This window comes from Chenopodium album, chromosome 8 (assembly GCF_948465745.1).
Source record: "Chenopodium album chromosome 8, dcCheAlbu1.1, whole genome shotgun sequence".
NCBI lineage: Eukaryota > Viridiplantae > Streptophyta > Magnoliopsida > Caryophyllales > Amaranthaceae > Chenopodium > Chenopodium album.
In genome coordinates, this window is record NC_137841.1 from 74,436,053 (window position 1) to 74,453,953 (window position 17,901).

Sequence of the window (17,901 nt, forward strand, 5' to 3'; positions counted from 1 at the left end):
TAATCAGATTCTACCTCATTATCCATAACATAGAGCATCTGACAGACTAAACCTATCATTTTTAGTGTTAATAGCCACGTGTTTTTTTAATATAAAAAGTGGAATTATTTCTCAAATTGTTTATGTCATGATTATATGATTGATGTAATTGACCTTGACATATACAGATTTTGGTCCTTTGTCAAACAGTTTCACACACCTCCATTATCTTGGCATAAATACTCAATCAATTTAAAAAGTCAACTTTGTCTAATCACATAAATTTGATCAATCAAACACTCTGGATTTCAAATGAAATATATTTATACTTTTATAATATAATAAGGATTAAGGTAAAAAGTAAGATTGCAATTAGAATTAGAATTATGGCACAATAGAAGGTTAAGATAGAAGAACATAAAATAAGGGGAAAAAAGAAATATGAAAAAAGGCCGCTTTCTCTCATCTTCTCACCCACCCATATACCCGATGACCCGACAAACACCACGGGTTGACCCTTCAGGGTCATCAATCAAATTTACAACCCAACAACACCCACTTCAATTTCAATTTCTCCATTTAGGGCCTAACAACTAGTTACAAATTGCATAAACTCCGGGTCGGATTCAAGACCCGCCATCGTCTCAGGTGATAAAACCACCTCAAGGTCAACACTCCCTCCACCTTCCCGACCCGGGAAAGCGGATATCTTCCCATCGAATTTATTAGCCCGCCCGCTTCTCACCGCCACAGGTCTTCCCCACCCGAAGTCATTATCGTACATCGGGAATCGGGGCGAACTACCCATTGTAATCATCGCCCCATCAAAATTACCCAAAGGAAAAGTCCTGGGGTTACTCTCCCATTCAGAAACGTACTTCCTAACGGTGTCGTTTCCATGATCCTTCACGTTTTTATTCAGCTGCTCCGCGGCCCACCGTAGATCCTTGGACAACACATCATCAACCAAAGCAACGGTTGGGATGCTCTGAATCGCGTTTCCGAAGTAAAGTGGGTCCAACTTCGGCTCCAATCTATGACGGCAATTAACGGCCATCCTAAACGTCGTCGTTTTATCAGGATTTAGTTTTCTCGCGCGTGTAACACACCTCCATAGAAGCGCGGAGAGAGATTGAAAAGACGAGATCTCAACCGCCATTGATTCCGTTTCGGTCAAGCTCTGAGGTTTCGAAACGGAAACCGCGTTTCGTAACCAATTCTCGATTTTCGACGCCATTTTTCCGTCTTTGTTGTTATTCCATGGATCGTTGCTCTGTTTTCCGAGCATTTCCACGGCGGAATTCGACAATTTCCGGTGATTCACCTTCGATTTCAACAACAAAATTGCTTCTCTGCTAAAACTGAAAATTCTCTCTCTTAAAGGCTCCTTCTCATTGAAAGTAACCACCGGGCCACCTTCTGGAACCTTCAGAACCGCCGGCGAGATAATCACCGAATTCCGGCTAAAATCCGGCGACTTCGTGATTCTCTTGACTCCCCTACAAACCTCAGCAAAAGTATTGAAAAAATTCCAGAAAGAGGTCCCGTCAGTAACAGAGTGATTAACAGAGCAACCGATGAAAACACCGTCAGCAAGCTCCGTGACCTGAACCGCCAACAACGGCTGAAAATGACCTTTGTAACTAACAGTCCGATCATAGGTGAAGAACTCCTTGACGACGTCAGGGACGTCGGTAGGAGAGAGAATGTCACGGATAAAGACACTCTTGGCGGTGGCGTGGATGAAGTCAATTCCGGAATCGTTGCAAGTAATATGAACGTAACCGAGGGAATCGGTCACAAACCGGCCGGCGAGGGCGGGAAAATGAGTTAAGGTAACAGCAAGGCCTTCCTTAAGGAGGGCAATCAAAGCGGTGGAAATGATCGGTGGTTTGGTGAATAGACCGCCTTTCTGAATGTAATGGCAGGAAAGCATAGGGAGGTCAGAGACTGAGAGTTTAAGGTCTTCCGTGGTGGAAGGTTGGGAGGGGATAACAGTTGTTTTTGAAACTACTGTAACGGATGATGGAGAAGATGATGATTTTAATTCTGAGCAAGTCATTTTGTTTTTTCTTTTCGGAACCGGGAAACCGGTGGATTTCCGATAATTTTATTAAATCAAATCAAGTTCCGCCAAAGCGAGGATATGTGGAGGAGGGGGAGAGGGAGAGGAGGAGGGAGTGAGGAGTGATGAAAAATGGGGGGGTGTGAAGAGTGGTATTTATAAGGGAGGTTGGGTTCATGAATGATGCTGAGGTGGACAATGTGTTGTACTATTATGCTCAGAGTTAAGGGAGCTGACTCTTTTAGTTAATTCTCTCTACATTTGACAGGTTTTCTCTCAATCATTTTGGTATTTTTTAATTTTTTTTTTTTTATTGTTGCTCTGACTATTTAGCGAATTTGCTGGACAAATATTAAACAAGTACTCTGTATATACTCTGATATTCCCTTCATTTGTTTAGAGTCAATGACTTAAGGCACTGGGAAATTAGGATGCATAAAAATCCATGGATTAATACGAGAGCGTAATGTTTGTTGGTAACTTGGTTGAGTTTAGAACTTTTTACTAGGAAATTTTGGTTTATAAGTACTTTTATTTGGTTAATTAGTCGGTGAAAATAGTTCTTAAAAATGTTTTTTTTTTTTTTTTTTCTTCTTTCTAGTACTAATTGAAGTCATATTTTCCTCCTTTTTCTTGCTCTCTTTCTATGGTCCCATTTTTCCATTCATGTTCTTCATGTCACTTCTATTTTGATTTTTTCTAATAGAAAAATATTTCCACAAAATCATTTCTAACTGAAAAGAGTTATTCTTTGAATCAAACACCATCCTAGTTTCATTATATATACTATTTTTAATTTGTTTCTTGTTAATTACAACATATGTTGAAATATTTGACATGAGCTATTTTATAGTACGAAGTATATAACTTGATAAATTTTTTGTTATATGGATTGAAATGTTAGACTTTTATAAATTGTGGTTGTCACATGGATATGGAGGGATTGTGTAATAGAATTGAGATGGATTTATGGTTATATTTGTGCAATGAAAATCATGATAAAGTGAATTATGTCGAGGTTGAATTGGTGTGACAATTATAAAGTATAAACGGACAACAACCTTAGTATTTATGCATGTAACAACCTTGTTATTTTTGCATGTAACAACCATATTTCCTAATTTTCTGAATTTGAAACAACCATACCACACCTCTTGATGGCTTTGTAAGTTGCAACCTCCATTATTGCTGTTATTTTAAGAATTTATGCTTCTCATTTATGGCAGGAGTTAAAAATTTTATTTTATCAAATTCATTATACATGTGACTCAAGATTCAATTAGCTTTGTGTTATACGAAGTACATATCTTGCAAACAAAATGAGAATTTTACAGAGTACAACATTGCTTAACTATACAAGACATATACGATGTTATGTGAATACGTTCACCTTGTACAATTATAAAGACAAAAGACTAGACAGTGTTACTTACATGAATAAATAACACGTTTCTCTTATACATACGATTTATAGAAAACTATACGAATATATGAACACACCAAGAGTATATGTATAACAAATTATGAGATCAAATTCATCGAAACCAGCAATATATGATAATCATTTAGGGTTTATTCTGATTCATTGAACTGAGCTGAACTGAATTGAACTGAATATTTTACAAGAGAGAGAAACTAGAAACAAAACTAAACTAAGGGCCTGTTCTCTTACGTTGAAATTCAGTTCAGTTCGGTTCAGTTCAGTTCAGTTCAGCTTAATTCAGTTCAGTTCAGTTCAGCTCAGCTCCTAATTTCCTTCTCTTATAAAATATTCATTTCAGTTCAGTTTAGCTCAGTTCAGTTCAGTTCAGCTCAGTTCAGCTCAATTCAGTTCAGTTCAGCTGAGTTCAGTCAATGAGAACAGACCCTAAACTGAATGGAAATAAGCCGAAAAGAACGGGCCAACGTATTAGTGACTCTAGGCATGATAGTCAACCAAAAAATCCCCTCGATCAATCGGTCTTCATTGGAGAAAACAGAGGGTAGGTGTTATTGGACCAAATCAAAAATAAATGGCAACCTACTGAATTTCTTGGGATAAAGGGTTTCCTCTAACTCACCCGGCAAATCGCAGATATCCGCCATTCTTCTCAATTCCCAATTCAGTAATCCATGCAATCGAATCATTCATCTCACTCACGTGCTCTCTGCGTGTCTTACATCTTTTCCTTTCATTTTAACTCAAATCCTTAACTTTTTACCGTGATGTATACGCGCTCTTATCTTGTTTGTCTTAATCCACGGAGCTCCGACTATGGTTTGACCGAATTACCGAGGATAGTACGGGATCCAAGAGATATTAGTAATCCCTAGTCCGTATCATTTATTTTGGGAATTGTGAATATTATCAACTTTGATATTATGCATCTTATTAGATGGGACAAAAATCAATTACTTTTCATATTTTTAACGTGTTTTTTTAATTCATTTCAAGTCCTTGCTCATTTTGCGGCTTGCACTTTATAGTGTACGGTGTAATATTAACTTATCTGTGTTATTTCACAATTTTGGATCTATTGTCACTTATTTTGGAAAAAAATAAATAAATAATTAAAGATATGAAGTTTACTCGTACTAGTCACCGAGTTGAATTTATGATCATATAAAATCACAAAAGAAAATGTAAATGAAGCTTGATTCACAATAAAAATTATGTCTAAAAGTAGATGCCTTATCCATAATGGAGGGATAAAAGATTAACTTATTGAATATTGAATAATACAAAGTAGGAACATAAAATGAGCATAAATTTCAAAAAAATAATATGGAGGGATAAATTTATGTCAAATTATTTCAAAAAAATATAATATGTACTTCAAAAAATCACAGGATCTTAGAGCCTGTTCATTTCAGCTTAATTTCAGTTCAGCTCCAATCAATTCAGTTTAGTTCGGTTCAACTCTTAATTTTCTTCTCTCATAAAATATTCATTTAAGCTCGGTTCAGTTCAGTTTAACTCCGATCAGTTCAGTTCAGCTCAGCTCCAATAAGTTTAATTCAGTTTAGTTCAGCTCAATTCAGTTCAATAAATGTGAACAGACCCTTAGAGATGAACATATTGAATTTTGAATAATATAAAGTAGGAACATTGAGCGAACATAATATTTCTATATTTGAGTAGGTATGGTACAATAACAAAATAAAATTCACCACAATCATTAATGTGGTAATGAAACACATGAATTAGCCTATTATAGGTTTGTTTTTACAACCTCTATAGGCACAGCCGCATAGCTAATTAATATTCAAGGCTTGATTATCTTTTAGCCCATAAGCCTACATGACATGCTACTGTGATAATTTTATTTGTTCCTTATATACCTAAGTATATAGCTACTAATATACATACGAAGTATATAGTTGGTTGACATTTGGCAAAGTCTTTGTCCATTCAACATTGTACAATTTTGTATTTTTGTAGCCCACTTTAATCCATAGCTCACAATTAATTTGACAAAAAAGACCCATACATACAAAGTAATCTTTAAATTTAGTTATATGTGACATCGACTCTTAGGGCCTGTTCTGATTGTCTAAAGTGAGCTGAGCTGAACTGAACTGAACTTATTAGAGCTGAACTGAATATTAAATAAGAGAAGAAAATTAGGAGCTGATCTGAATTGAATTGAACTGAACTGAACTTATTAGAGCTGAACTGAACTTATTATAGTTGAATTGAACTGAACTAATAATCGTATCAAAACAGACCCTTGATGTATGGATGAAATTTTTCGTATAAACATACAAAAGTTTTAAATTACAAACTCTAATTAAAATAAAATTTATTTGGTGAGCACAAACTCAATTTTAAATTGGTAAATTTAATCTAAGGGCTAGACAAGTTTGAATTGAATATCAAAGCTTCAATTCAGTGACTTAAACTACTTTCAATTCACATTTGTAAGACAATAAAACAATATAAAAGTACAAATATATCAAACTCCATTCAACAATTAAAGAAGAATGTACAAAAAAAAAAAAATCAAACTACATACTCTGTATCAAAAATAACAAACAAATTTAATCTTATGCAATGAATGTTTAATTTTGACAGAACATACATTCGTAGTCGTACTAGTAAAAATGGGGGTAGCGCCGACTATTTACGTTCTGTATGTTGGCTGTCATTCTTCAAATCCCCATTAATTTTATAATATGGTTTGATAATCACATTTTATCTTAATACTCCTAACTGTCTCGTACTATAACATAAACTAACAATGGTCAAGTTGAGATGGTTTATTAAACTACGTTACATTTTTACTAAATATAACAGCTTAATTAATTAGCTAACCTTAAGACTTGATTTACAAATCTTTTTGTCATGAAAAGTCGGTTAAGAGAATCTTTCTAAATGTAACCATAAAAACCGCCAATTCTGATATGTCGGCGTGACCATAATTATAGTAAGGGATACAGTAGTAGCAAGCAATCTAATAAGAATCATGTTGGAAATAACCAAATATTATGACATTAGTTTAATATTTGACTTATGGCTTTGATAGTACTATAAACTTTGGATTAATTTTATTTAATTAATAATTATAACATCTCAGGTTGTATGTTATGTGCCACTTGTATGCCAGTTCAATACAAGTAATGTCCTCCCTTTAAAAACAGTTCACTAATTGTTGGCAGCATTACACTATCACATACACTAATTGACTATTTGTAATGCTACGCTGCACCAAATTTAAATCAGTTAGACAGCGGCAAAACTAGAGAAACACATATTTAATAAGATAAGGAACAAATTATATAAGAGGTATGTGTAAGTTCAGTTAAAGTAAGTTTAGAGATTAATCTTCAAAAATAAAAAAGTTTAGATGAATTAATAAGTTATTTTACGCCACCTTGATCTTTCAATTCTGAAGTTATAGTTATCTAAAGAAGGTTTAATTACGTACCTAAGCTAAGGCGGGCAAATTAATAATGACCTAGAATTAAATTTAGATCAGATAAGAATAAAAAAAAATTCATATATTATCGACGAAGTTGTAAAAACATAAATAAAAAAAAAATTAAAAAAAATAATATAAAAAAAAGGCTTTCTAAAACAACAAATTTCAATGCCCAAACAATATATTGAATCGAAATTATTCTAAATTATTTTTACCTTTTTGGGTACGTACCCAAAAGCAGATGATGTATATGTAAGACATGTGCATCAAAGGGCTCGGTAATTTTTAGCTCGTATTATACCGTCCATGTTTTTAAATGAGCATAAACATACCATTTAGTGTACCTTGTAACTCTAGCTGCACCTGAATGTATCTTATCTTAAAATTTTCATCACAATATTAGTAAATATCCTAAACATCGAACTAATAAATGTGTATTACGGAGTAGAATTTTGAACAATAATCTAATTATAAGGAGAGAGACAAAACACATTGTATACTCCAACATTTATAATACTCCCTCCGTGTTTTTTAAGTGTTACAGTTTGACCAGCACATAATTTTAGGCAATTTAATTGACTTAAATAAAATAAGAGGTGAGTGGGGTAGAGAAAAATAGCGGGGTTAATAATCTAATATATATCATATCATATAACTAATATATAAAACTAAACTTTTAGCCAGGTGACGAGACAGCGACATGCAGGATAGATTTAAATAAACTTCATATGATAAAAAACCGTTAAGTATCGCGCCACCTTAGATAGCTAGATTTCATAAGATAAAAAAAATTAGGTAAGAATTCTATTTTCAATCAAATTAGGATAGAATTTTAGAATAAGATTATTAGTTTAGAGTTATTTCTTCGATAAAATACCAAATAATAAATTTATAATTAGGCTACAAGACAACATCATTTAGCGTTTTAATTTTTCGCCAAGTATCGTACCACGTTGGATAAATATAGATTGACTTTGTAACAAAAAAAGTTAATTTAGAATTCTATTTTCAATCAAATTGAATTATAATAGTATAATTTTATCTTAAAAGTCCATAAACTACCGGGCATCGCCGGGGCACAAAACTATATATATATAAAGGGGAGTTTTTTCCCGAATTTTTAGAGAGCCACGTAGGATTTAATTTTCTCAGCGCACCATGTAAGATTATAAATCTTATTAGTAGCCAATTAAAATAAGATATTATTAATTTCTTTTAAAATTAAATAATTCAAATGCCATGTAAGCAAAATTGGCGAATGAGATTTTTAAGTTTAAATTAATTAAATATTATATATTATCTTTTAATATTAGGAATTTTATCTAAATATATAACAAATTTAAGGCTCATAAAAAAAAATTCAAACAAACCGTGCATCGCACGGACTTCATCTAGTTTATTGAAAAGTAATGAATGTGAGAGAAAAGATATAATAAAAAAGTAGTAGTAGGTTTGAGTGGGGACCATAAAATGAGAGATATATAATATTTTAATGTAGCTTTTTGCCAAAAAAGGAAGTGTAACACTTAAAAATACACAGCCGGAAATGGGAAGTGTAACACTTAAAAAAAACACGGAGGGAGTACGCAATATACCTTCTTGTCAATAAATCAAAAAAAAAAAAAACCCCATTGTATACCTTTGATAATAACATTTACTGAACTAAAATTATTTTTGCTGATTCACAGTTGTAATTCTTTTTTTAAGTTAAGGATTTTACTGAATTGAAATTATTTTTGCTAAACTGAGCTTATTTTTACTGAATTAAAATTAATTTTACTTATTTATTTATTTATTTTTACCTAGGAGTTTTTTTTTTTTTTTTTTTTTTTTTTTTTTTTTTTTTACCTAGGAGTATTTTTTTTTTTTTTCAAGGTGAAGTGAACACGGCATTATTAAAGAGAAACCCAATCCCTAATTCAAGCCCAAAAATTCAATCTATAATTCTATAAAAGAGGCTACCACAATTAAATAAAAAATTTAATAAAGCTTGCTTAAAAAACTAATCAGTGTTGGTGGGAAAGCAGGTGCACACTCACTCCACCAAGAAAACAATACAATAAAAATAAAAAATAAAAAAAGGTTGAACCTAACGAGGTAGCTAACTAGCCAGCAGTTCAGTGAATTAGAGAAGTGCATGCATCAAATTCGTGGAACCTGATATAATTAAGCTAAGTTAGCTAACCACAAACAATCTCTATTTCTTTGACGTTGAAAGCTCGCAATCTTGGTCTTTCTATTTTCAGTACAAATAACCTGCATGAATTATTATATTTCCTGCACCTATTTTAGCCTGCATGCTTATATAACGGTCCAAGTCAAAAAGTTGTATAACCTATAGTTTTTATTCATAATTAACTTTTGGTTTATTGTACAATGTATATGGTATTTGACTAATTGGTTTTCATGTTCTTTGAACTAAATTGGTGTAGCTAAATAGGTACCTACATACTTATTATTATTAGCCGCATGTATGTGTATATAGTATATATAGATTATAGAGAGCCCGTCATTCTTACACCGGCCTAATGCTTACAAATTACTTAGATAATCTTGTTGATTACTGATGTTGATAGCTTCACTTCAACAAATAACTATTTTTTTTTTCTTGGAATCTTTGGTTAGCATGCTCTAGTGTTTGTTTTAACTTGGAAAGTTTAGGACTTGTTTGACATCATTTTTGGTTTTTAGTTTCCTGTTTTTTTGAAAACTAAAAACCAAAAACAGGAAACAAGAAAAAGGTGTTTCCACTTTTTTGTTGTCAGTTTTCAAAATTATTATGATTTTAATAAGTTTAATTAATTTTTTATTCATTATGTGACATATATCATATATTTTTATACAACAAAAAACCAAAAAAAGAAAACCACAGCAATGCAGTTGTTGGATTATTATATTTCAATTTCGTTATCGTAGTCTTTAGCTAGTGATTGGTGTGTTGCCTAAGCTTTTTCGATATTTATCCTGATATTTATCCTAATAAGACCTCTTAATTTTGTACTCTCTTTATCCAAAACTAATACAAAGTGGAGTAGAATAATTTATAAATTCTTTTTTTTTTTTTTTTTTTTTTTTTTCCAAAGAGTCATAATCTTTCTTTATGTACTTTTCATTATTACTTGTACTTGCTACTTGCTACACTTCTAAATTAAAAATCGTAACCATTTGTTTCTATACTCCGTACATCCTAAAGTAGTACATAATGCAGCTAAACTTAAGTTTCTTAAAAATTTCCCATTAAGGCCAGGCCAGAGAAACAAATTATGCGACGTTGTGAGTTTCAATTCTATCACATCAAAGAATTTTATTAGTTGGGTACTTTATTAGTTGTATGAAATCATACGTATGGTAGCAATCTACCCTACGGTTGTACGTATACTTGGGTTTGATCCCCTCCCCCTTTTAATTAATTGGTTTCTCCCTAAATTTTGGGATGGGAGATAATTATTGGGCTACTAAGGGTCTGTTCATATTTACAGAACTGAATTGCATTGAACCGATTGGAGCTAAACTGATTGGAGCTGAAATGAATTTAATTGAATATGGCTGAAATGAATATTTTATGAGAGAAGAGAATTAGGAGTTGAACTGAACTGAACTAAAATTAAGCTGAAGTGAACAGGTCCTAAATAACATACACAAAGATAAAATGTCAGACATGCATTGTCAGTATGACAGTTTATGTTGTAGAGCGATATTTATCTAAAATTTAGACACTCAATACTAAGTGATCCGATTCACATGTAGTCGGAGCTAACTAAACTCCGGTGAATTGGGTGATCATCGGAAAAAAAATTACTAAGTGATCCACCATAATACAGAATACTTTCTACTTCATTCAATCCATGTATAATAAAAACATGCATGATGAGTTGATGACTATATTTTGTTAAACCTAGGGTCATTTTTTTTTTTTTTTGAAACCTTAAACCTAAGGTCAATTGAAAAATCAATATAATATATATACTCTTTTATACATAAACTTCCCCCCCCCCCCCCCCCATAAGTTATTATTATTTGTTGAGGTCATATTGTTTTACCAATAAAGCAATTGATGAAACGTCAATATCCTCATTTATAATTATTGACTCTTACAAGAAAAACTAGAGCAAACAAACACTATTTAATAAATACACTAGAATCCTCTTCCTTAAAGTTTGATTGAATTTTTTTACTTAATCGACAAATTACATATATTTGTAGAACAAGAAATTTGTAGAATAAGATTCCACTAGGTGTACTTGCCTTGGATATTAAATGAATTAAGTGTTAATTAAAATTCAATAGTTTTATATATAACACACTTGAACAACACACCCAAGTTAATTTAAATATACACCCAAGATAAACAAACTTCTATATGAGAGAAAAAAAAAAAAACACAATCTCACAGTTGTGCCAAGTCATTGGTGCATGTAATAAGTTACTGAATATTAAAATATATAGAACTTGCTTTTTCCCATGTATCAACAATTTAGTATTTTGTGTATCACAATTAAAGTAATATGTATGTAGTTGGATTGACTGTCAATGATTTTATACGCCTAATAAAACCTCTTTTTAACTTTCGAAATATTCTTTTGCAAGTGGTATAACAGACAATTTTTTTTAAAAAAACAAAAGACGCTATTAAATAACTAACAGTTGAATTCGCAAGAATCCACCATCAACAAGTACAAGTGGTTATGTCAAAAACAAAAAGTACAAGGGGAGTTGCACTTGATAATTATCATCCTATGAGTCCTTTTTAGGGGATATGGGTGGGCCATATTTGCTATAATCTTAACTCAATTTTTTTAGTAAGCAATGCTACCACTTGATAAGGCAAAATGATACATTGAATACATGCAATACTTGGTGTAAATGTGTAATTAGCTACATAATCCTGTTTATCACAACTAGAACTATATGATTATCATTTATCAAGACAAATGAAAACCAAGAAATGAACGAGCATGATAGTTAAGTGCTACCTAATCCTACGTTAGATTAATTTGTCCTTTCTCTTAATTATTCTTTTAAATTTAGCCTACATACATTATAGTCGTCTAATATATATAATTATACTAGTAATACCAATATTCGATGTGAATATATATATTATAATATTACTCTAATATTCTCATAACTCCTGATATAAGGGAAAGGTCCAATAAAAATACACTTTTAATACCCCTAAAATGCTAAGACAAAACTTGGTATAGGGCAGTTTTCGATGGCAGGTACCATGCAAACAATTTTAGGAAATAATAGTAGTTGGACAGTTATAAATGATTGTGATATGTAACTTTCCAAGATTTTATTAATTCTATATATATACTCGTATTTATTTTATATACATATAAAAAAAAAATTAATTACAAGGTAAAAAATTCTGCAAACTTAGCTAATGGTCCTTAAAAAAAATTAGGCCGAAAATGTAAATATATGGACAACCATTGCGCCGAAGTTTGTGTAATTGTGAAAAACATTGGCTATTTTTATAGTAAGAGTGTGTAATGATCAAATATCAATATCAACAACGTGTTAAATGATATAGGAGAATTGGAAGATAGGTTTTGCTTTGCATTTTAGTAGCTACTCGTATTTTCTTTAAATTGGTCATATTAATTTGAGATGCTAAATTTGGAATTAGTATAATATATATAGTATGCATGTTTGATTTGGACGTTAGAAGTGGAAGACCATTGCAATTCATAAGAAAAGTTGTAGATCTCCCAACAAATAAAAGTACTTGTGTTAGAGGCTGCTGTAAACCTCAAGAACACATTTGAAAGGCCGTATAGAAGACGTCAAAGATATAGCATAGCAACATCTGTATAGAAATTGTTAAAGAAATTGTTAAATACGTGTCCAGGCCGCATCCGTCACAGAGAGAGAGAGTCCACTTCACAAAATTAAAAGAGTATCCATCCCAAAATCATATGGCAGCTGGAGGAATAGTTCCTTAGCCTTATAAAGTGTTTAACTCTTTCTTCTTTTCTCAATGTGGGACACTTACGTACGTGTGTTGTTTGAAAAGTCTATAATTCCTCCGAAAACATCAAAGTTGTAGAGAAAGTTAAATTAGATGAAAAATATCTTTAATACAACAATGCACGCATCGCGTTCATATAGGGCTCCACATACATATGTAACAATTAAAATCTAAGCTAGCAAGTGACTGAGGTTAAAAATCTCTTGCTCAAGTAAAGGAGTGACATTTGAACTCCACATGCATGCACCTTCAAATAATACTACTTCGTACTCCATTTAATTACTTTCATATTGATGTTAACCTGTGGAAATTTAGCAATATTCACAAATTTTCCTTTGGTCATTGTTTGTAATTTTTATGCAAGGAAAAATATCACAAAGCATTATGTAAGGCTTTGTTAGATTTGTTTCAAACTTTCAATATAACTTTTTTTCCCTTAAAATTAAAAAAATAAAATAAAAAAGATTTGTTTCAAATATATATATTAAAAATATAAACTTTATTTTTATTATTTTATTGATACAAAGTTAAACACAGAGTATATAGCAATTAAGTTTTACATTGACAAGTTTCTGAACAATAAGTGTTAACATCAATATAAAACAAAGGTGTAATGAGTTAGTATTGTCTTTTATGAGGCACTTGATGATCTACTTAGTACTCCTCCTTTTTTAAATACTTGCTCCGCTTTTCTTTTTTCGGCCGTTTTTAAATACTTGCTCTATTTTCTTATTTGAAAAGCTTTTACGATATTAAATTAATTTCTCTCACCTAGTGAACCCACCATGAATCATATTTTATTATTTTCTTATTCTCTCTCCTCCAATTCTCTCCATAACCTTTGCTTTTTACAATTGTTTATTCTTCCACCTACCCCGCTACCTTCATATTTTATTACTTTCTCCAATTTCTCCTAAAACTCCGCGCATGGTGAAATGAAGCAAGTATTTAAAAACGGAGGGAGTATAAATTATTGTCTTTTGCTTCAGCAGGAATTAAAACTTCTTTTCAATTTCTGTCAATTATATAATACTTTGTAGTTTGTACTCCATTTTTTTTTTTAAAAAAAAAGGCTCAAATTTGACTGGCTTGGACACCTATGCAAATGTAGAAATTTGACCAATAATGTCTTGACTTATCACATTAATTATGATTTAAAATAAAATAATAACGACTCTATTGCCAATTATCACACAATCACATAATAAAAATAAGATGTCAATTAAATAGATACGGAGGCAGTATTAACCATTATTAGTGATGTAGAAACAGAGAGGAGGACAAAAGGAACAGAAATCACAGGACATTAGAACTGAATGCCAACATATGTAAGGCATTGCCAACATATGTAAGGCATATCAAATCATATCATTAAAGGTATGGCCTTTACTCTTTGGGACATCTATAACAATAAAATTAGAAGGTGCATGCATGTACTATGCATGCATCATTCTCATCATCCAATTAAAATGACATGAGTGGTCCGTTTTACATTTAATATTATATTATTATGATGCAAAAAACCAATTTTTTTCAGCTGGGGTCATTTATGCTACTCCAACAACTGATTTATGCATTCACTTTCTACATTATTTGCTTCCCAATTTCATCATTTTTGCCAATTCAATTGTTGTGTGTGTCTTTGTACTTATCCCATTCAATTCATTCCATCTCAATTTTTTCAATCATTTTACATTTATTACCCTAGAAGACATGCACTGCATGCCATATATACCCTTCCTAATATAGATGTGGGCCGTTTCAAACTTTCTAATTGATGCCAAAGATAAGAATCTATTGTCAAATCAAACTTGTTCTTATGCAACAAAGGTAATGAACGGGTTAAATGTTTCAATATTAATTACTTCCTTCGTCTCCTAAAGCCTTAGACCAGGTTCAATCTATCTCAAAGCCAAATGAGTCATAAGACGTACTTTTTAATGCTTATATATCATCTACTCCGTATCATCTTGTAAGCTACTCAGATCACAATCAACGTGCATTATTATTTGTGTTTTCATCAGACACATTGATACAAAAATATATAATAATGTCAATGATGATTAAGTCAACATATATAAAAGAATGAAAAATTAAACTACTTCATGTATATTGTATATACTTGGTATATGGTTGTTGATGTAAAAAAAAAAGAAAGATTGAGGAAAATGCAGATACATGTAACACAATAATAATCCGAGCAATGCAAGTGGAAGCAGCTGTCAGCACGACTCATTGATTCATGACCCATAAAATGATGTCGGAGTTACTTAGTTTTGTAGTTGTAAGTTGTAACGAACGCAGCCTATGACAATTGACAAAGTACGTACTACTACTTGCCTTGCTAGTTGCAGTTAAATTTCCTGATATTCATCTTTTGTTTTTCATGATTATTCTCATTTGTTCTTTAGTTTACGTACGCATGCATGCACTACTAATTAATAATGATGATTTTTGCTGCTATTCTCTTAAACGATTATGCACATTTTTCTTTTGATGCACATAACTAAGAAAGATCCGTGGATAATACGTGTCGAGTCGAAAATTGGAGTCTTTTTATATATCGATAGTTTAATTTTGGCACTATTACTAGACATAAGGAAAAGTTAAAATTAAAAAAGTTTTGTGTACATTTCAAACTTATATTACACACTAGAAAGGCTTATCATTCACTGTTTAAAATTCACAGATCTTGAGAGTAGGGTACACCAGCATGGTTATGTTACAGTGCTCCGGTCGTTGCAAAACTAAAGCTAGCCTAAGTTTTTTTTTTTTTGTTATTAAGATAAAGGATCCTATTGAACCAGCGATCTCACATGTTAAGTCACCCCACCTACATGAATTAATTAACGTTTGAGAGTAGAAGGGGGAAGGTAAACTAAGGGAATCTCCTTACTCCAGCAACGTAGTTGATGAAGCTCAAACTTGTGGTCTCAAATCACATTATGAGCTCCTCACAAACTCCACCAAACTTAATTTTTAGGTTGAGCTAGCTTAAGATTGGCACACTATTATCTTGATTTGCTACGTACTCGTCTACTGTAGTTTGTATTGTTGTACTCGTCTACTTAAGATTAGGAATGGCAACGGATCGGATTCGGGTCGGATGTGGTTAAATCCGAATCCGATCCATTTAGTAAACGGACCCTGGACTTGGATCCGAATCCGAGTCCGAATCCGAAAAATCCGAGTCCGAATCCGATCCGACTCGTAATTTTCGGATCCGAATCCGGTCCGTTTATTCGGACCTCCGAAATGGTCCGAATTTTTTTTTTTTTTTTTTTTTTTTTTTGTAATGTCATATACCTATAATTGCTTGTATTGTCATACCAATTAAAGTATAAACATAACATATTTAAATTATAAACTAAGTTACATAACAAAATTTTGCTACAAAACAAGCAAATAATTGTCCCAAGTTATAGAGCATATGCTTATACTCTCGGATTCGGACTCGGATCGGACTCCGTCGGACTTTGCGTAGGGTCCAAGTCCGATCCACCTCCTATTCGGATTCGGATCTATTTTATCGGATTCGGATTAATTTTAAACGGATTCGAATCGGATTTTTTCCTTCGGATCGGATCGGATTCGAATCGAACTCGGATTAAATTGCCATCCCTACTTAAGATTGTTGTACTCGTCTACAAATTACAATTAAGGTAATAAAAGTACATGAAACCTCCGACAGCAAATAAAGGTCCGGTTGATTTCCTGTCATTTAAACTAAGGCCTAAGATTGATGGATTTGCTTGACAAAATCTAATCTTTGTAGTTCATCACTTTTTCAAGTGCTCATCAGATAATATGGCCTGGCATCAAAAGTGCGACACAACACACTTACATAAAGTAGGGTATACTTTTAATTTAAATTGTTATGTATGTCTATTTCATGGATTAAATAAGAGTCAAAAGAAACATAAACAAAAAGTTCCCAATTTTTTTTTGCCTTTTAGACCATATAATATGTAGAAAAGGTAACACCATTTCGTATTTAAAAAAACTTTAAAAGCACTAATGCTGTAGTAATGCATTAGATACTTTGGCACACTCTAGCATACAAAAGTCACTTTGAATTTTCAATTTATAGGGTGGCGTCTTGAGTTTTGATTGATAATGATGAGATTATTGAACATTCATTAGATAACTTCAAAAAGTTGTATATATATATTATATACTCCTTCGTTTTAAATTAAATTAATTGACACTATACCTATATTTTTTTAACACGTTAATCGATGCATAACTTCAATTGTAAGACTGTAAGTATGAATGTCTCCATAAATAACTGCAAAATCTTAAACAATATTGTAAAATACCATTGAAAATTGGCACCAATCATAAGGAGTGAAAGTTCAATAACAAATCCCTCGCACTTTCTTTTGTAATTATATGTAATTATTAATTCCGAACAGAGAGATTATTTAAATTGGTATTAGTCCTCCTTTTCCTTAAATGAACAGAATCATATCTTGACATTGACCCTAGCTTGCTAGCAGCTACATGTTGGATCAACAACCAAACGCAGTCTTATCACACCAACACATGATTTAGCTAATACAAGTTGAAAGAGGAAAAAAAAAGGGTGAATTCAAGCCCACTAGATGATATAATTCACGTGATTTAAGTTATGATTCTAATAATTAATGTGGGGGTAATTATATTATTCTAGTGGGTGTCTTATTCTATATGACTATGTAATTAATTCCAATAATCAAATGGATAATGCAACTATCTTTTCAAATTAAAGCTCCTTTTTCTTGTATTATATGATCCAAATCTATGGAATTTTCTCATAACTATATGTCATCTATTCAAATTAATTATAAATTTTTAATGAAGGTAATCTAGCCAAATTAAATCATTTGAAGTGCTTGCTTTCGAATTTTCCACGATAAATGGATGCTTCAAATTATAGGAGATGTACAATGCATATGATCACTTAATGTTCTCTACATAATTCATTTGATTTGAGGGAT

At 31.9% G+C, this 17,901-nt stretch overlaps 1 protein-coding gene across 1 annotated transcript; it reads right to left on the minus strand.

Moving 5' to 3' along the window:
- Positions 1-327: 327 nt before the first annotated feature.
- On the minus strand, positions 328-2,148 carry LOC145642391 (putative acetyltransferase At3g50280). Its single transcript, XM_081693559.1, has one exon. It carries the CDS (start codon positions 2,039-2,041, stop codon positions 566-568), a length of 1,476 nt encoding a protein of 491 aa, XP_081549685.1. The 5' UTR covers positions 2,042-2,148; the 3' UTR covers positions 328-565.
- Between the last annotated feature and the right edge of the window lie 15,753 nt (positions 2,149-17,901).

What these genes read in the sequence shown, in the direction of transcription:
- LOC145642391 (XM_081693559.1), bottom strand. Translation starts at nt 2,041, where the DNA reads ATGACTTGCTCAGAATTAAAATCATCATCTTCTCCATCATCCGTTACA.